At 40.7% G+C, this 21,668-nt stretch overlaps 1 protein-coding gene across 1 annotated transcript in view; it reads right to left on the bottom strand.

The window, feature by feature from the left end:
- LOC310940207 (PDZ and LIM domain protein 5-like) overlaps positions 1-21,668 on the bottom strand; it is a 49,874-nt gene that overhangs the window by 21,645 nt on the left and 6,561 nt on the right. The window contains exon 3 of the mRNA XM_083905138.1: positions 15,483-15,634. Within this exon, the coding sequence (XP_083761264.1) occupies positions 15,483-15,634 (152 nt within the window). The remainder of the gene's footprint in view (positions 1-15,482; positions 15,635-21,668) is intronic.

Below are 21,668 nucleotides of genomic sequence, written 5' to 3'. Positions count from 1 at the left end.
TACATTTGTGCAAAGACAGATTGCATCCTTTCTTGTATGCAAAGGCCACCGTAGTAAATTAGGTTGTTTTTTTGTATTTATATAGCGCTTTTCCAGTCTTGATGACCACTCAAAGCTGCTTTACACTACAGTTCCCATTCACCCATTCACACACACTTCCATACGTTTTTCTATCAATCATTTTTCATACCCACTCACACGCTGCCGGCACAGCCGTCAGGAGCAACGTGGGGTTAAGTGTCTTGCCCAAGGACACATCGGCTTGTAGACTAGCAGAGCCTGGAATCGAACCCAGTTGAAAGACGACTCGCTCTCCCTCTGAGCCACCGTCGCCCTTGTAGTACCATGTCCTCCATTTGTTACCATCTGCTCTCTTACTGTAAGATGCTATTAATAAACACTACGTAGTGCTGGGGACGTTAACGGCGTCAACGTTAATGCATGACGCGTTTCTATGACAAATGACTAGAAAAAGACACGCGTGACGTCATGTTTACGTGACTCTAGATTGTTAAAATTAGTCTCTAAAGTAACGCTAAACTTTAAAAACAGAGGCACACAGTACGCACACGCAGTACACAGGTACGCCGTTTAATAAACAGCCCAGTTGACTGACTGTAGGCGCTAACGCAGCTAATGCAGCTAACAGAGCTAACGGAGCTAACTGGTAAACAGTGCCTGGACTCCAGTGCCGTGGCACGCAAACATGATGTCACGCGTGTCTTTTGCGGGCAGGCGTCATGGAAATGTGTCAAGCGTTGACGTTAATGTGCCCAGCACTAATAAATACACATACTGGACCTTTAAGTTGGCAGACATTAACTTTGGCCTCAGTTTATGTAAGTCAGAACAGAAATTAAGCTAACACTAAATGGAACTCAGCCATCACTGACTTGATTATTTACACTTTTGACATAAAAAAAAAAAAAGGGATTTGGATTAAATGTATGTCACATTTCCATGTGTTTCCACTCTTGAAAATAGTCCAAGTTGGCCGCTGCACACAAGTGCCTCGAAGCTGCCGATGATGCGACCGCAGCAATGATCTCAGTTGCTAAACCACTGGCATGGAAGTGAGGCACATGAAAGAGACAGAAGAACACCAGCGTATTGAGTAGATATTTCAGGTATGAAATCGTCATCCCCTCTGCGAGCTGCGGCTATAACTGGAAACAGCGACATGGAAACGTGCTGAAGTCATACGGTGAGAATATGAGAAGATGTCGGTTTGAAAAATGAGGAGCGGAGCTGGGTTTCATTTGGAAGCTTTTGTCTCTGGGGATTAACGTAGTCAAAGGGAATTTTCGGTTTTTAAAGAAGTAACTTTATTGAGTCGCAGCGCACGACCGCGCCGTTGTTCATGAAAAACAAGACCTTACACTACTATGTTTCCCCACGTAACTCAAATGTGTCAGGGTCAGAGAGTAAGTGGATGCAGAAGAGACACTAAAAATGTTTAGAGTAACAAACACAACTTGTCCGCCTCCTGCATAGCATATGGAAACGTTTGTCGTGTGTGTGTGCGGTTCCGCATCAGCCGTTTGACTTTACACGTCTGTGTTTTCCATGTTTCACATTTGTGAAAGTTTCATATTTTAAAACGGAGCAAATGGTCAGATTCTCTTTGCTTTCACTTTAAATAACTCGAGGACTCTATCGTCCTTTCTCGTCAGTCTCGTTCACAGGTTTGCATTTTCGCAAATGAAATGCATTCATTGCTTGAATTCACCGACAATGAAAAACACAACAAAACAGGAATCCATTTACAGCACCTGCACATGGTTTACTGTCAGCTCACTGTCCGATGGGGATTTGACAGTGATGAATCTGTTACTATTTAATCCATAATATGTCATTACAAAAATATGCACTAATTAACATGTAACTGTTCACGTGCCAGATTAAGTCATAACGGCTAATTTTCATCTGCTGCTTCTAATACGTTGTTGTGATGTTGTCCAGTCTCAGTGTTTCCTTTTCTGCTTACCAGTCACGGAGCATCTGGACAACATTTGCATTTCGATCTTCTGATCTGGTTGCTATTGTTTGGCTGACTGAACGTGATTACCGAGGACGATAAACACTTCTTTGAAATGTGTGATTTTCTTGTGAAATTGGGTGCGTTTTTTTTTTTTTTGCATGCATGCATTTTAACCGTACGCTGCTGTGTTTACCGACAATTAATTAAACTGACTCGTCATAAAAAGGGGGAAGAGGCCACGTCTTCTTTCTACATCTATGAAATCACAGGTTTGTGGCCCCCGCGGCTGTTCCTCGCAAGTTTGCGTTTAATCTCTCTCCGGTCTATTCTTACTCAATGTTTCCAGGGCTGAGCGCTGACACGCCATCGACCTCACCGGCAGCCACGCTGAATCAATAACTGTTGTTGTGCGAGCGACTGGGATTAGTTACCAACACCAGCAGAAGCAATACACACACACGTTTTTTCTTACGACACACAGATACAGATTCAGATGTAGAAGAAAAAACTGTTTTTTACGGGAGAAGTCTGCACAAATTTTACAAGAGGAACCGATTCTGTCGCACAAAGCCTTCATGTGTGTGTGTGTGTGTGTGTGTGTGACGTTTCCTTTAACAGAACAAACGACCCACTTGAGGACTCAAACACACACAGGGAGGGAGAGAGGGACACATTTGTATTTCAGTATTAAGGATTTCTTTAATGAACTGCCATGTGAATGACTGTCTTGTGATTTTACATTACAGTTTGTACCTTTTTTTTTTTTGAAAAATGAAGTGTTGAATCAATGTGTTTTTCTTTGAATAGCTTCAATTTATCTATCCGTTTTTCATGTGTCCAAGTATTTATCTACGCAGCTATGCATCAAAAAGCAACGCAGCCAAAATGATTTTTCTTTCCCCGAGGCCGAGCGCCAGCTTTTCAGTATTAAACACATGAATTTAGAGTGAACGAAAAATGTTGTGTCCTTTTGCTTTTGCGTAACTTAGGAACTCCTCTTTTTTATTTTATCTCTGCACCGTTCCATCTAATTTCTATTCTAAGTATTTTCCTCCCCTCTTACTTCGTCATTCCTGCCTCTCAGGCACTTTGCCTGTCCCTTGAATGAGCTCATTCCTTTAAAAAAAAAAAAAAAAAAGTGATAATGATTATTAAAACAAAGACATGTATGCAATCGTCATTCCACAACGAGGGACACACACACTCGGAGCACTAGTTCTTTTTCTGTGCCTTATTAGGGGAAAAAAAAGGAAACGAGTGTGCTGGTTGAGTTTCAGGCTCTTTCTTTTCTTACTGTTTTTACTTTAAACTGAAACAGACGGACCAACGGGACCAGGAGACAATGCCAGCGTACCACTGAGGGCAAAGTGACTGGCAGAATTGTTGCCACTTGTGGTTTAGCTTTTGGTGTCTAATAAGTTAAGCCTGTGTGTGTGTGTGTGTGTGTGTGTGTGTGTGTGTGTGTGTGTGTGTACTTGTATTTTTACCATCGATGTGAGGACATTTTGGGGACATTTTGTCTTTAAAGTGTTTTTTCAGGGTTGAGATATGGTTTTAGGGTTAGGATTAGCTTTGCGGTTAATGTTAAAAGTTCTAAGTAGAACCATATAAGGTTCTTCGGCTTGTCATCATAGGAGAACTCTTTTTGGCCCCACCCTTTTGGAGGGTTCCACCAAGAACCCTTTATTCAGGAAAGGGGTTTTAATGGGTTCTCTGGATGAAAATGGTTCTTACTGGAACCATTACTAGTGTTACCAAGAACCCTTCGGGAAAGGGTTTTTCAGAAGCAAATGGTTCCAGGTAGAACCTCAGCCCTTATAGAAGGAACCCTTATTTCTAAGAGTGTAGGGTAAGGGGAATGCATTGTCTGAGGTGTCCTCACTAAGATATAAAGATATGCGTGTGGGTGTGTGTGTGTAGAAAGGGCAACTGTATGATGTAATACATTTGGTCACATTCAAAGATGGTGAGAAAGAGAGCAGTCCTCCTTCTGTGTTATTTCACAGTGAGTTTTTAAGACGACCACAGTGTGAGTTTATCTGGAACAGCCTATAAATAGATGTGGAAGCTGAGTCTGCCTGTCTTTATCAGTCCTCACGTTAGGCAAGTCCAATAGGAGACAGGGGTCACTCACCAATCATGAGTAGTGCTAGTCTGTTTTGGGTGTTTGATCCGCCTTGTTCTTTATTCACTACCTCCCACCACTATCTCCACAGAGGCCTCGACAGGCCTTTCCGCTGCCTATGACCTCACGCGAGACATTAAAAGAAACTTTTACACTGGCCAGACCAGAGTAATGAAATATGGTAAAAACTGTAGCTGCTTCACTACAAAAACATGACTTTATTACATTAAATAAACAGAGGAAAATACAGTGTTTGAACAGTCGCACTCATTGACAAAAGAAAAACTGTTTTATGGGAATTTCAGTTATTGTTTATCTTCGGGCTGTAACATACGGCCACAAAGGCCATCACAATAAACATCTATTAGAGCAGTTGACTTAAGTCATTATCGTTATGTCTTGACGAATTGAGATCTTTGCTCCTGATTGAAACGTTAAAGAAACTATTCCCTTCAGAAAACACGCTTTAAACCCAAACCCTAAATGTGAGTTGATTACAATTGCCCTTTGTGCCAAAGTCCTCTTTGATGCTGTGGTAAAGAACAAGCAGAAAACGTCCGAACGCATCACTATTGCGCTTCCTGTGATAAAACAGCAACGCAGAGGCACATTTAAGAGCTCACTTTGGAACAAAAACACACGGCAGTCTGGTACTGGTACTCCCAAAGCAGAACATGTGGGGGAAACATACGCATAAAGTAGAAACCTGCCAAGGTAGGATAAAGGAGGGCAATGTTGCCAATAGCCTGCAGGTCAACAGCACTGCATCAAAAGTGACCCCAACAGAACAGAGAAGCCTTCATCATGACTAACACTTACCATTCCACACTCAGAGACAACTGCCTGACCTGTACATCTTACTGTACCGCAAAGGTTGTAAAATCTAAATAATGGGTGAGTGTAGTACGTGAGTGATTAACAGTTAAGGGGCGATGGATGAACGCTTGGAAAAATACAGCTACTATACGTATTTTATTTTAAGGTTGGACATCAAACAAAAAGTTACGATATCAAAAAGGAGAAGAGTTACTCAGATTGGGAAAGTAAATGGAATAAGTGATGGACGATAAAATCCAGGAGAATGCAGTGATGCCAACTGCTGTAAAACACCACCCACCAACCGACCAACCACTAGATTAACAGTCTGTTACAATGTACCATTATTCTTACGATATTTTCCAAGCATCGTAAAGTGGTAGTGTATATTTTAAGTCACGTTGACTCGAATGTGTGTGTTTTCTTTTACATGGAAGTGCCATGCGACCGGATAAATGTTAGTCCGACTGTCTCTGGAGTCACGGGGCAATAAAACAGTGGAGTCCTGTGTTGTCTTTTCAAATCTAATTAGTTATTTTACAGCTACGTTTCACTGAAGCAAAGACTATACAGAGACAAAGAGGAGCTCACATGGAGAAGGTAAGATAGACACTGACTTTTCTCACTTGACGTGATAACACCTCATGGCACTGTTCACCGTTTGAAAAGATTTAAAGCGCAATTAAATAAAGTAATGACTCCATGAACCGTAAATGGAGTGCGGCCAGTCTATTTGTGTGAAATACACACATAATGTTTCCATCCCCCGCGAGCGCACACAGAAATCACAAACCTCAGCGTTTCTCGTTTGGTAGCAGACGAGAACCACGAAAAGCAAATCGTATCGAGCTCTTATCAGTTTTCACACAATTTTACACGGATTAAAACCCTAAACGTATCTAAAAAACCCATTGTGATTTCGCATGAAGATTGCTGGGCTTCAATTATGGGTCCTGCACAGAGCTTCAATTATGGGTCCTGGGCAGAAGGATTTTAGGAATCTCTGCCTTGAAGGCAAACTCAGTACATACTGGGGCTCCATGAGGCAAACTAACGGTACCGAGCGGCCCCAACTAACTGGATCTGGACAGCTACATGATGTGGTTCCAAATCAGACGAGTTAAAACAGAGACCTTTAATGGGCGTTTATTGCTGTGGTTTCGCCAGATCTATGAACCCCTAAACTACGGTCTCAAACTATATGCTTATGTGCTTATGTACAAGAGAAAAGTTTTTATTTTCTCATAATTTACGTGCCGTCTCAGCGGCGCACAGTTATCTTTAATAAAAGCAAAAACACAGATAAAAACCGACACAGCCATTCAAGAAAGAAGCCAGACAGACGGACAGAGAGGGAAAAGAGATGGCAGTCAAAGCTGAGCCACACAATGATCCACAGCTGGACCAGGAAGTGTTTTTGATATTTAACATCTGGCCTTAGGTCTATTGAGAGGGATATGGATATCAATGGGTGTCACTCAGACAGATTCATTCACAGATGAAGGCTCGTATGTATTTATTTATCTATTTTCATCATATTGTCAAGGTTTAAGGTCTAACTTTCTGTTTCTGTTCAGCTGCTCCTTTCTTCATTTCTCTCTCTCCAACAATCACAACCCTAACCCCAATCACAATAACCCTAACCAGTTAATGCCTAATCCTAACCTTAACCTACCCAATATTAGCCCTAAATTTAAAAATCAGTTCTTCAGAAATTAAGTTCTGCCTTAACAGCACCAGGTTTTGGTCTCCATGAGGAATACTGATCCAGACATGGTCAGTGTTCGTGCCAGATGAGGTCCTAAAGAGGCAACAAATGCAGGCACGCATATACACTCACACACACATTCTCCCGCAGCATTCTTACCGAGGACAATCCCAACCCTTAACCTAATTCTAGCCCTAACCCTAAAAAGCCCCTTAGAACAGTGAGGACCAGACAAAATGTCTTTTGGTTTATGTTTTTCTGGTCCTCACAAAGACACACATACAAGAACCCACACACACACACACACCACTCTGCCCTCCAGATGTTTGGTGAGTGGCATCGAGTCTAATACCGTAAAGCCACAGTATGCAACCGATACAACCGTGATGTTGAAATAAACCTGGCTCTGATGTTCGACAAAAGTCCAGAAGTTATTAGATCGACTTATTTTTTCCATCATAAAAATCCAAAGTATTTTAAACAAATGACAAGAGACTGGTTTTCCTCACTGTGTTCCCACAAGAAGCGCATTCACTGTTACTAACATTTTAGCAATGTTTTGTTGGAAAGCAACGCAAAATATTTGTGTACCAGAAAAGTCACACAGATGTGTTTCAAAACTGTACGAGCTCATTGGGATTACAGCCTCCACCTGTGTTGAAAATGTTGTCATCGCATTATACAAATAAATCAGGGCAAAGATAAATACACAGTGAGTCACTTGGATGAATGTCAACCTATCTGAGCCAAAACTGAACTGATAACTCTGGAGTCTTTGAAAGCTCAAATGAGAAGATGGTAAATGGTTTCTGCGAGTGTATTGCATTTCAACACATGTTGATTAAGACTTATAGAGTCATTTTTTTATAATATAATTTCAAGCCTATTTTATTTGGAGCAAAAGTGCCGAGTGTACAGTTAAGATTCTGACACCACTTAGCACCCCTAATTGTTTATGAAATATAGCTTCTTATTTTGGTCTTCCAGGAATCCAGATGATTCTTCACAAAGTTCCAGCTGTTTCATTTAAAAAAGGTACCATTCAACAGCGCCGGCCGGTCTAAAAGACGAGCAAATTTGGGCGTACTGTAAGATATCTGTGGAGAGGAATTCGACTGCCGACACAGATGAGCTCAACAAAGTGTTCTTGGCCCCTCAGATTATCCACGGGCTTCCTCGTCAGACCCCTAATGTTCTTGGGATTCTTTGGCAAAAACAACAGACCGGCAGAAGACGGACAGAAACAGGTGTGTCTGAGCTGGAGCTGCATTCTCGTGGTATTAGGATATTACTGGCGAATGCTACAAGCCCGGCCAGAGATGACGGTCGTCGGTTTTTAGATGATCTTTGGCAAATACTACAGAGCAGTGAAAGGCAGCGACAGGTGAACCCGGTTTAACGCTCTTGGCTTTGGAACGTCGTTGGCAAACCGAGTAAGTGACAAAGGCAGCTGTACCGAGCTACATTACACGGCCTCCGAGTTCTAACTGATCAAGCACTTAAAACACTTGTTAGACAGAGCATCTGACACATAATCACGACTGTTATGAGTCGTAGTGGCAGTAGTAATATTAATATGCAATAATGTCCCTTTATGACAGGCACATTATGACATTATACTGTACGAGGGGTGGGCTAAAAAGTTCACAGCCTGACTAAGTAATGCCAGAGCAATGACGCTTGGCATCTGCATATGTAGAATATAGGGTTAGCCCCCCCAAGGACAGTCATGCTGACATGGTTGCTATATTAGGGGATGAAGCCCCAGGTTTATCAAGTGTGCAATAGTGGGAATGTGAATCCAAGAGGGGGGTAAGGAGAGCCTTGGAGATGACCCAAACCGGGACATCCTGCCACAGCAGCCATAACCCAAGAAACCATTGACCATGTTCACCACATGGAAATGGATGACAGACGTTTTTTTAAATTGAATGTTAGCAAATGCTGTTAGCATCTAGAGAACGAACATTCTGCAAAACAAACTTTCCGTGTGAAGGTTTCCGCTTGGTGGCTGCTGCCGCTTTTCAACCCATGATTGAAAAACACACCAGGATGGTCATGTCGCAAGAGAACTTGGCACATTTCGAGGCATATTCAGCTGTTTTTTTTTTAGGAGCGCTTCCTAGGCAGTCCACGCAGTGGAAATATATGATTTTGAGGACTTTTTTTTGATCAGGATGAGCCTCTATACCAAGGGCATCCAGCAGTGTTTTGTTGTGTGTTGTGGCAAATGCCTCAAAGTGTGTATGCACAGTGCATGAACATTATGTTAATATTTACTGGACTTTTGCTATACTGATATTGAAGACAATTATATTGCGAAATACAGTATTTTGTTATTATTACCAAGCATGACCATCCACCACAACATTATAAGGTTACATCAGGCTATTTTTGCAACGCTACCACTGCACTGCTCATCTTTCTGCTTGGGGGAAAAATACACACTATAAATGTTCTTTAAATTCATTTTGGTGGTCCTGTGATGGACACCGCCTTTCCCCCTATGTATGTAAAGCGGTAGACCATGAATTAATGATATTTTCGGCCTGTGATAACTCCAGAATGTACCGAGAGAACCCCGCAAAATAGGAACTTGTTTTGATGCAGTGTGAGCACTGTCAATCAAATTAAAATAAAAAGCATTTTCAGATGTTGGTTGCCAGTTCAGACATTGCTGATGTCTCCTGTAAGAAAGGGGGATCGAGAAATAGATAACAGGCTTATGGTGGATGGGAAGGAGAATGCTGCAAGTTGCCAACATCAGTTGACTGTATAAACTCACTAAATCAGACTGACACTAGCTCATCAATCACTCTCTGTCTCCCAAATGTATTGTGATCTTGGCTGTGCGCTTTCTGATAAAAGCATAAAATACCCCAAGCAATAAAACATGCTGTACTGCGTGAACAGGACGTTATATTACAACCACAGTTAAAACATAGCACTGATGGTGCTGGTTTACAGCCCTTCAAAAAATGTGAGGCACGATGTTTTCTTTCTTTCCTCTTTTTTCCTTTTACATTACTCTTAGTTGACTCCCCAGTGTGCCTTTGCTTTGAAGCACTCCAACAGGCAAAATGTTTGCCAATGTAAATACATTAACATTAACACATACACACACACACATATATATATATATAAAGAATGTTCTCTTCTCATTTTGCTAAAAAAAATTTAATCTTCTTCTTCTTCTTCAATGCCAGCCACATTTAAACATGCTGTTCTTGGTCCACGCTGTGCAGGTCAGTTACAAGTAAGCTCTCATCGCTGGGTTTAATTTCAAAGGGTAAGCTAAAAACAGGCAATGGATCATTTCATTAAAGTACCAGGCTGTCTTGTTTGCACACTGACCTATACATCAACTGACTGCATGTGATCCTTTTTTTTTTTTACATTTTTGGTACAAAAGGCCACTATTTTTAGATTTCATTGTCATGATTGTTATATTATATGCAATAGATCTGAACAAGTATGATATAGTATGTATAGCTGTATGGTAAAATACTGTATTTTGTAGGCACAGACCCAAAAGTAAAAAAGTTACACAGTGCTAATGCAGGTGATGCAGAACTGCTTGGGCGTTGATAGGGTTGACATCAAAAAATCTTGGAGACTTTTATTTGAAGGTTGACACATTCTAGATCTTTTTGTTAAATGAACATGGGCTACACACTTTGAGAAAAGACCACTGTGCTGCAATACAGAGCTCTAATTGTGTTTATCCACGGCTTGTTATGGCCAATCTGTGTGACTCGATGTGTCGTGATGCGATGCGAGACACTAATTCACAAAGAAAAGACCAGTCGAACACTGCAATTATCCTGTTTGAGGTCCTTTCAACAGGGGGAGATCTTCGTGTGATAGAAAGGGAAGTGGGACCATTAAACTAAGCGCAACGGAAAGAAAGGCTGCACGGAAACCTTCCTTCATGCCGTGATAGCTTTGCTCATTCACTCGCTGCGTTCATTTTCTAAGGGAGTGAGTGCATCGGGTCGACGGCATTTCAGTCTGTTAACCCTGTAACTCCCTTAACACACATCACAACCTTGAAACTGTTCCATTACTAGTGAAACACACTCGCACACCTGAACATGGACCCATTAAATAGTCGAATGGGCTTCGAAAAAGACTGTGGGGAATAAAGCATTTAGCCAGAAGTGACTAACACAAGGCCGGTTTTGTTAAAGACACCTAATGATTGGATGAAATTAACAGTTTAATACTTAGAATAATTATATTGATAAAGGGTTTAATGTAAGAGCAAATACAGTGGGACTGCACTGAGCCAAATAATAATAATAATAATAATAATAATAAAGCAAATAAGAAAACGTACTGCTTTTCCAATTCCTCTAGAACTTCCAAATGTCGTTCTACTATAAGCTCATGTTTTCAAACTTCTCTTACATTTTCTTGTATTTGTCCAGATTCCTCGTTCTTTCCTTCTCTTATTTCTCGTGTTTTCTTCCAACCTTTCCGCCAACATATTCAATATTTTATCTATATTTTAATGTTCTATCTGATCAGTCATCTGTGTCTGTATGCCAATGCTCTTTTCTTGTGTATTCAAATATTCACATCTCTTCGTGTATGCCATGTACACGGATATTTTGGGTAACTTGGTAAATGTTCCCTTAAAGTTCTCAAAAGTAGATGAATGATCTGAAACTAAGGATGTTCCCACCATCTGTAGGGGGGACATTGTAAGAGGAAGCCATAAATAGAATGTTCCCATATGGTCTCTTGTTAATTATAAGAACATGTTTCATTGAATAAACTACTCCAATACTAATGGTTTCTCTCTTATTCTGTTTGCTAAAATCATTGTTCGTCATGATTCGGTGAAACAAACCAAAACCTGACCCACAAGAACAGATGATATATGTGTGTGTCCATGTATGTCAGACACATGTGCTCCACATGTGTCTGACATCACCCTTGTAAAAGTGTCAGCCAAACAAGATATTAGTGGTTTTTATTGGAATTTAGTTAGATACTAAAAAAATTGAAGAAATTGCACAGTGAACAAAAAAAGCACAGGGGAACAGGTTTCTCTGTACTTCACTGAATCATTGTATGCATACCAAGAATGTTGATATATGTATACTGATATCTGAAAACCAGCTGCCCATGACCTTTTTTTTTTTAGGGATGGCACGATACTACTTTTGTGTCCGATACGTGAGAATCTGCCAACGTTAACAAGCTATTTCAAACACAAACTTCATAAGGCAGTATGTAGGGTTTTTGGGTTGTATCCTATCGGGAACACAACACGTGCAACAGTCATCCTGATGCTATGCACGTACTTAGATAAATTCTAAGATTGATAACACAAACCTGATAAAGACTGTGGCCTATTCAAGTGCTTTGTTTGTGAAGACATTGTTGAAGGTTCAAAGAAACTGATATAAATAAATATATAAGCAATAAACGTGTGTGGTTTATGTACCTGTTGTGGTTTACTCTGATATGTTTTGCATTGCAGGAGCACTAAAGATTAACAGAAAGCTTAATGAATGTCAGTGTGTGATGGTTGGTAACCATGGTGTTTGCATTTCGTGCATTATAATAAACCCTGGTTTCTGTTCCAGCTGTCTTTCTGGATGAAGAGGTGGGTGAGTGCCAGGATAATATGACCCTACTTACATCTGACATGTCACCTTTTAAAAAAATATCTGCAGCTGCAGAAGAGTTCAATCTCTTCTCCTCGAGATCACTTCACAGCTTTTCTTTGTCTTGTGCTCCTCACATCTGCTGCCCATCCCCTCTCACCATCAGACCTTTATTTGGAAAAAGGAATAACAACCTGTCTCCTTTTTTAAAAGAGAGACACATGCAGACGCCACATGCATTGTTTCAACATCTCCCACTGTTATCATTCCTTCTGCTATCTGACCCAGTGACGAGCCCAATCACAGTCCGCAGACAGAAAGGTAAAAACGAAGAGAGAGAGAGAGAGAAGATGGATGCCAGTAAAAACCAACCAAAACAAAAGAAGAGATTGGTTCTTTCCATTACGCATGTAAACCTATTAAACTCCAGATGGTGACCTAAGCATGGCACTTTGAACAGAATGTTCCTAACTAACCTAAACCACAGTGCCAATGAATGCCAAACTAGCTAATTGAAAGAAACCATTTCTCGTTGTGAATGGAGACCGGAGAATGCACCGCTGTCAATCTTCCAGACCTTAAAGTATTGCAGTGAAGCAGAAGCTGGAGCCAGCTGTCCCCTGAGCCTGCCTGGTCACACAGCCTTAATAGTACATTACTGCCACTTAATGAAACAAGCCATTCCATGTGTTTCCAATACGGGCATGATTCAACCATCTGAGGCTTCATGCCTTCAATGGGCACAAGACACAGAGCAACAATAATGACGGGTGCTGCAAAAACGAAGCACACTCATACACGAGATTCGCTACAGTGGTCTACCGTAATATAACAAATGACACACAGGGGGAATGGTTTGGTGCAAAAAATCTGTAAGACTTGATTTTCCTCTGCTCATTACTGCAGCTATAAAACAACTGAAAATCGTCGTTTATGAATAGTTCTTAAGTCATTCGAAGAAATCTGTTTCACGTAAAGATAATAATTGTCCCAAAGTTGGAAAATCAGTCTCATATTATTTATATTTGCATATAGTACCGTTCAAAAGTTTGGGGTCACTTAGAAATGTCCTTATTTTTGAAGGAAAAGCACTTTTTTCAATGAATATAACATTAAATTAATCAGAAATACACTCTATACATTCTGGTAAACATTAAAAAGACTATTCTAGCTGCAAACGTCTGGTTTTTAATGGAATATGTACATAGGTGTATAGAGGCCCATTTCCAGTGTTCTAATGGTACATTGTGTTTGCTAAACGCGTTAGAAGGCTATTGGATGATTAGAAAACCCTTGTGCAACGATGTTAGCACAGCTGAAAACAGTTTTGCTGGTTCTTTGACCAAAGCAAAGTTTATTATTTTGAATAAAAGTCATTATTTCTAATCTTGTCAATGTCATGACTATATTTTCTATTCATTTTGCAACTCTTTTGATGAATAAAAGTGTGACTTTTAATGGAACACTTACCTTTTTTGACCCCAAACCTTTTGAACGGTAGTGTCATTTCTGTATTTTTAACCTGGTTGGCTGTGGTTTTACAGGGAGGTCTTGTAATGGATGACATCGATCTTCCCCATATTAGTGTTTTTTTCATGATTTGGACAGAAATGTGACTACTATTATTCAACTAAATCAACTAAAGTACCAATTTGACTTTATTTTTCAAGTGCACCAACGTTTGGATGAAGCACAGAAATGCCCGAGCTATCTGATATCTTGAAAATCAATAATTGAGATCATTTTTGTGATGTTTCTTCAGTTTGAAATAATCTAAAGATGGTAGGAATCAAAATGGGGAGGATTTTCCTCTGAGCTGTCAACAAGTACTTGCTCACATGCAGTGGAAACTCACAGGTTTCTCTTGACTGGTGTTGAACTCACTGTGCAAAATGCCTTGAAATGTCAGTCACTGCTATGAAGATAAAAAAAAATATTGCCCTGAAGTGAATACTTTTTCTTTGGTTTAAGCGGCTGCATGTGTTGCACATTGTTTTCAATAAAACTTTCTGACCTTCCTCACAGTAACAACCTTCCAAATATGATGAACCCCCCCCCCCCCCCCCAAAACAACACATCCCTCATGGCTTTAAGCTGCTTGTTATCCTTTAAGTCTGCTTCCCTCATTATAAGAAAAAGGGAGCTTGACCATGAATGTTTCACTAAAAATAAAACACATCTACAAACTGACCTTGTATTTCTTTAAACCCTGTGGTCAGGTATGTTCTCTGTCACTTGGACATAAATTAAAGGACATGCTCAGTTAGCCTCAAATGAGGGAAGGAGACAAAGAAAGATCCCCAAGTGAGGACAAAAATGTGAAATCCACATACGTAGACAGGTCAAAATAAGAAGATACAGTCAATGCTTGACTATAGTGTTACTTTGCGGTTGTATAGTTACACACTGCAGCTTGGAAAGCTGTGAATCTGTGCCTCCGTACATGATCTGGAATCTAAAGGGACAAGTGCAGGAGCCTCACATTTCTCACAGTGTTTAAATAAAAACACACACACCTACAAGTGCTGCCAAACAACCAGACAATTCAAACCACATGCGAGCCAATATAAAGCCAGACCAGCACACACACACACGCACAGCTGCACAAAGTGTTATCCCTAAGCTTAACCTAAAAACAATTAAAACCTTAACCTTAAACTTTCCCAGTTCTTTAGATACGAGGTTCTGCTGCATTAGGACAATGTATGAGGATGAGTGGTCCTGACAAGGTCAGTGTTTATGTCATAAAATGTACTATAGAGAGAGACACACACACAGTAACATAAATCAGCTCCTCTGTACAAGAGGATTGAAGAGAAGGCCGTGGGGAAGGGGGGGGGGGGGGGTCGTCAACATGTGTGATGCTCTCACTGTGATTTTATTAATTCCTTTTTCCTTTAGGGAACGGGAGATCAGGCAGAACTAATCATGCTGCTGTTTTTTCGAAAAGACGATTAACTCTTACAACAACAGTGACCATCTGTCTGCATGTGCAGGATTTCTCCAGTGTGACGTACAGATCGATCGTTCTGGGTGGTGGGGAAGATGAAGGGTTAAAGAGAGAGTGTATAGATCCTGTGTGTTGTCACCGGAGATAAACGGCTGACCCGCTCACTTTCACATGTTAAATCATCGTAAAAGAAGAAGAGGCTGGGTTGTTTCCGCTTTACGACTATACAGACGGACACAGGCACGCAGTCACGCACGCACGCGCGGTGTGAGGTAATCGCTTACTTCTGCAGGCTGAGGCTGAGGTTGCCGGCGCAGTTTTTGATCTTGTTCTGGGCCTCCAGGTGGTTCATGCCCTCAGTGGCGATGCCGTCAATGGACAAGACCATGTCGCCGACGGCCATGCCAGCTTTAGCTGCCTTCCCACCATCCGTCAGCTGTAAAAAAAACACACAAAGAGCTTAAATTATCACCAGCAGCAAAACAGTAAGGAATATTAAGCAGGAGTGGCATCGTGGGAAGTTCATATTCGCTCTGTATTTTATGGATCCATCCCATTTCAAGTAGTTGGGTGAAGCTAATGAAAGGCCTGGTTCTTTGCCACATGATGGAGGGTCTGTATATTCCCTGACGTGTGCTTAATAGCAGGATCTTTGAGTTTCTTATGTTTTGTCTTCATGACCTGCCGTGATGCTGTGCTCAGAGTACAGAAAAGAAAAATGTTCAAATAGGTCCCTTCACCACAGACCACGAAGAAAATGTCGTCTTTGTGTCCAATTTTTTTTTCCACCACTGTATTTCTTATTGGTACACTGTTTAATGAAACCTTAAGCAATATTTTTTCAACATACATCTTTAGAAGACGCGATGAAAGTTTGACCGTGACATTTTCCAATCCATATTTCAGTGAGTGACACGGGGCATTACATTTAATGACAGCCCATTAAGCAGTAATGAGCTGAACTAAATCTTATTAACGATGTAAAGACGAAATAAAAAAATTGCACTTTGTCGTAATTATTACAGACGCAAGGCAAAAATAATACAGGGTTTTTAAAGCTTGATGCCATATTATTGGCTTATAAGCTGCTGTGTCCACATACATGCACAGTATAGACAAAGAAATGAGCCTTTTCCTTTCACATATGTAACTGTAGCAATAAATTGAATGCAGTCCCTGTAAAAAGCACCAAGCCCTTCTTCTCCGAAGAGAATGCTGTTAAAAAGGTGAAAAACAGGTAATTGGGCACTGCATGGTGTAGACACATACCACTTTTATGGGGCTTTGTGGAAACAGCAATTATAAAAGGCAGCCACTTCTCAATTTGTACACATAATTAGCGTAAATATGCATACAGTCTGTCTTTCTTGCCTCCAGTTTTCTGTGTCTTCCATGATTTTTTTTTTGGGGGGGGGGGGAGAGATGCTTTAATTATCAGCTTCTAAACACTTCCACTCGGGAGGAAGCTGGTTAATGTGAAACAGACTTAATACACACAAAACAACTCACGTCGAACAGCAGGGACTGGTATTTAATACCAGCATTGCTGATCTACATGGCTTCAACATGCTCAAATGCTTTTTTTCCTCTATCTATCAATAATGTTTTCATCACTGATGTTGAATATAGAATTATACAGGAGGGGGTAGCAGTTTCCTCTCCGTTGCTGTACAGCTATTTTGTATGCCGGGTAAACAAATGATGTAATACAGTCGCGAGGCAACAAGCATTTAACAGCCCCATAAAATGGCTTAACTCGACACCAAAATAAAGTTATATTGGATGGAGTCAAGTGTTCTCTATTTGTGCATTGTGCTGAATCACGACCTGTTTCCGTCTCGTAATTGAAATGAATTTAACACATATAAACAAAAATGTGGCTTGTTTATAATGTTAGTATAGGGTCAAAAGGAGAAACAGTTGTGCAATGTACACTCTTAGAAATAAAAGGTCCTTCTACAAGGGTTGAGGTTCTACCTGGAACCATTTGCTTCTGAAAAACCCTTTCCCGAAGAAAGGGTTTTTCAAGGGTTCTTGGTAGCACTAATGGTTCCAGTAAGAACCATTTTGATCCAGGGAACCCTTTAAAACCCCTTTCCTGAATAAAGGGTTTTAAATGGGCTCTTGGTGGAACCCTCCAAAATAGTTCCAGGTGGAACATTTATACAAAGGTTTTTCCTGGAGCCAAAAAGGGTTCTATGAGGACAAGCCGAAGAACCTTATATGGTTCTACATAGCACTTTTATTTCTTAGAGTGTATGTGTCAGGGCTCTGAGCAGCCCTCTGCTCAGCAGGCTGATGCTAAATCCATGCTAAATGCAAAAAAAAAAAGGATGTTTTTGGCGTTATATTGTTACCTTCCCTCAAAGAATGAAAACACCTTACAGCTGTGGCTCTGACCATTCTTGGTCAATCCAAGTGTATCCAAAGGGGAGTGAGTTCATTTGTTTCTCTCGACAGCATAAAAAAGGACCACACAGACTTCATCACTTAACACTGAGACAGCGCTTTCGTGGTTGTCCTCACTACTTCCCCGACACCATATATCACTTCAAGTGCAGCGCGGTGCATTTGGGGGTTCGATAAGGAAATGTGTTTTTGCTAATTTTGTGGCCACAATAGTGAAGGAGCCTTTGCGGAAATAAGTCCTGGGTTGGAACAAGGGCCTTTCTGCATGGAGAATGCATGTTCTCTCCGGCATCCTCCCACAGTCCTATAACATGCAATATGGAATAGTAAATGGTCACTCCTGACTGTAGACGTGAAAGTAAGAGTGGATGGTTGTTTGTCTCTATATGTGGCCCTGCAATGGACTGGTGATCTGTCCATAGTGTACCTCCCCTGTTTCCCTGTGTCAGCTGAGATTGGCACAACACCCCTGCCCCGCAACCCTGCTGTGGAGGATAAAGCGGTAGAAAATGGATGGATGGAATACTGAAGCATAAGAAAGTGCGTCAAGACGTCAAGTCATAGTAGCATCACCTATAGGAAGCACAGAGGGCAGAAAGACACGAGTAAAGAGGGACTGACTTGACCTTGATGAAATATTGCGAGAATGTCTTTGATGTAAGAGAAATTAGGAGAGTAGGGGAAAATAAACTGGGTATACAGGTCACTGTAGACTCTTTATTCTATTCATTTTTGACTCATGTCCAGGGGTGTGTTCATGCTAACCACTCTGGCAGTGTTGTAGACCAACCTCTCGCCACAAAACGTTCAATTATATGTGTTCACATAATTAGCGCTGTACTCCTGCCCAACACAAATGCCATCTCTCTCTCTCCACATGCAGAGAAAAATCACAAAACACACACCAACTCCTCATAGTACCAAAATACATTGCCTTCATACAAGAGCTTTTATCTATGAACTTCAACAGGGGGCCATTCATCAAGCACAGAAGAAACACTTTCAACTATAATTTGTGTTGTAAATTGTAATTAATCTGCATTTAATAAATCTCAATTCCATATTTGTTTGTGCTGCAGGAGATCTGTTTCCAAAAGCAAACATTTGTTTTCAATCACTTTGATTAAAAAGATGTCAGGGCTCAGCGTACTTTCAGTTTTCGTATCAAAGGGAGAGCAGCAAGTCACACAGAAAATCAAAAACAGAAATCTCAATAAGCCGTCGAAGCTAAAGGCCAGGCATTTTTGTTTTCCAGAGTATTTGATTTATGACGTTGTTGCTTGGTCCCTGACAGAAAACAGCAACATTTTAAACATTAGATATACACACATCCACTGCAGACAGTGACACACAGATGACGCACACACACAGACACAGACACAGCGCATGTGTGCATGTTCAAATTGTTTTATCAAGCACAGATTCTGGCAGAACCAAGTACTGTTCCAAATGTACGGAGACATCTATTAACAGTCGACTACAAACTATATTAAAAATCCACAAGAGACACAAACTCCCTAGACTCGCCAATAGGACTGAAAAAATAAATAAATAATAATAATAAAAAGCTTGAAATTATTTAAAATGTCATATTATTCATCTGAATAAATCCAGACACCCCCATTACTTGAAGTTTTGTACATGTTTACTTCATTAACAATGCTGCTTGCATTAGAGTATTCATAACACACAGCACCACTGAAATCACTGACAACAGGAGAAAGCTCTGACAGCTCAGAACTAAAATAACATTTTATGAGCCAGTTGAGGGTACTTGGTGGTTCCTGTGCAGTAGGTTGCCATCTACAGAGAGAGAGGAGTCTCCCTTATGTAAGCTTGCATCTCCAAGGTGCTGTCGCTGCTGCTGCCTTTGCCAAAGGCACTCGGTTTGTACAGGTCCCCAAAAAGGAGCTCAATCGCACCCTGGGCAGCAACTGCCTATTCCTCCTCTTGTGCACAGTTGTCATATGATATGGTAAGGAACCTTACTTGTACAACTTGCTGGATTATAAGGGGGACTACTTCAAATGGTCTTAAGCAACTGTGGTCCTTGCAGCTTAAACGTGAACTTTACACCCCATGTTCAAAATATGATCAAATTTCAGATAAAAAGTGACAGCCCTACTGGCTATTTACATATGACAGCTGATATTTATTTCATATTACGCATTCTGCTTCAAGACTCGAGGTGAGGCTATATTTCAGTGTAATCCTACGTGTCAGGAAATGTTCCTGTGTTGCATGTTTGAATCCCAAGAACCCTTGCATTTCATTTGCTTATCACCAAACGTATTATTTATCGACCAGCTCAACGCTTACAACGAGCACGAGGATATTAAAATGAAGTGTGCGGGAAAACGTCATGACAGCTAGAGTGCTCCGATCGCTTAGCAACTCGGAAATCAACAAAACAACAATGCAAAGTCACACGAGGAGAAGCAGCGAGATTCAAGTGTGGTCACACTGGAATGGAAGAAGTGTTGAGGTGAGTGAGTGAGTGAAAGAGGTACAGAGCAACGGAAAAGGAGTTAGTATGAAGAATTTAAGAAAGTATCCTCAACCTAACTGTGTTTGGTAACATGTCATTAGCTATTTATGGTCCTGAATGAAGTAAATTGTGCTGTTTTGTCAGCTGCATCTTGGAAATGCATGAGACGGGATCTTGTGTTCACTTGGCTGAAGTTTTCAGACGGTTACAAAGAGTACATTTAACATCTGTCTTTTGGATATAGTAGTAGTCTGCTGCTGGCAAACTGCACGTTTGCAAAGCAATTGTATTATTAGATACATAGAATCGCACACTTAGCAGACTAAAAAACCTGACGTGAATGTATAGTATGTATAGAGTATAAGCCAAGTTTGACACAGCAATAGAAGGAGAGAAATTAAAAAAAAAATCTGCAGACAGTGCGGACAGTAAAGACAGAGATCCAACTGCCATTTGGAATCATGACAGTATTACACAACACGTCTTGTCAGTGTGTCTGTCAAAATGAATAGTTCTGTAATAATATACACCGATCAAGGCACAAGATGAATGTTTTACTGTTGTGGCTGATCAGTGAATGCATACAACGTCTTAGCGTATAAGAATGTAGTACAGTACAGTCGTATGCTGGCACACGAGCACACAATCTAACAAAAACATCAGAGGAAATCTCATTCTTTGCCTAAAGCTACATGTACATGTACACCGGTATCTAATAATCACCGCCCGCCTTGTAGCCAACATTAAAGACGCCGTATAAGAAAAGTTTACATCCCATACGCAGCTCAGTGAAGCCACAGCTGGGAAAACCCACAACAACACGCTGTACACATTAAACTGAGCTTTTCACACAAGAGTGAGAATCACATTCTTTTTTTTTTTTTTTTTTAAATAAACCATTTGCAGAGACGCTCTTTTAAACAATATATTGGCATTCTATTACAATATTGCATTTATTTGCACACCTGCAGATCTATAAAAACTCAATACATAAACATCAAATATATCCTATTTACTAGTATTGGAAGGTGGATTATTTCTTTAAATGGGCATTCACATGGAGTAGTGAGAGGTTTATAAAAGGTAACAGAGCTACATTTTGTTGGAGGGGGGAAAAAACAGGTCTGGTCTCAACAAATCCACATTATTTTGCGTTGTAAAAGCCAACTGCACCTAACTAAACTAAAAAGGGGAAACAAGTGGGCATTCACAACCAGACTCAATAATGTGATTGTCGTGGTGCTGCTGGGAAATGTTGCATTGGCAGGACTGGTGAACACCTAACCTTCACTTATAAACACCAAATTACTTTTGCGTCAAAGCTCCACAGTGTGTAACTTTTGTCACCCCCCTTCTTCCCCCCCAGAGCAAAATGACGCACATGTGGGTGACACTGCTGCAACACCCCCCCCCCCCCACCCCCACCCCTCTGCTACACAGTTGGAGGAAGCATGCATCACATTAAAGCTACAACAGAATCCACTATTGAAACTTTCTGTAGGGGCTTCTCATCCTTTTTGTTTTCCTAGTCAGGGTGTCTGCAAGTCAAATTTAAGACCATAATGAATACAAT

This window comes from Microchirus variegatus, assembly GCF_963457635.1.
Source record: "Microchirus variegatus genome assembly, chromosome: 18".
NCBI classification, from domain to species: Eukaryota; Metazoa; Chordata; class Actinopteri; order Pleuronectiformes; family Soleidae; genus Microchirus; species Microchirus variegatus.
Note: the sequence above shows the minus strand (reverse complement) of the source record. Positions and strands in the feature narration are given on the sequence as shown.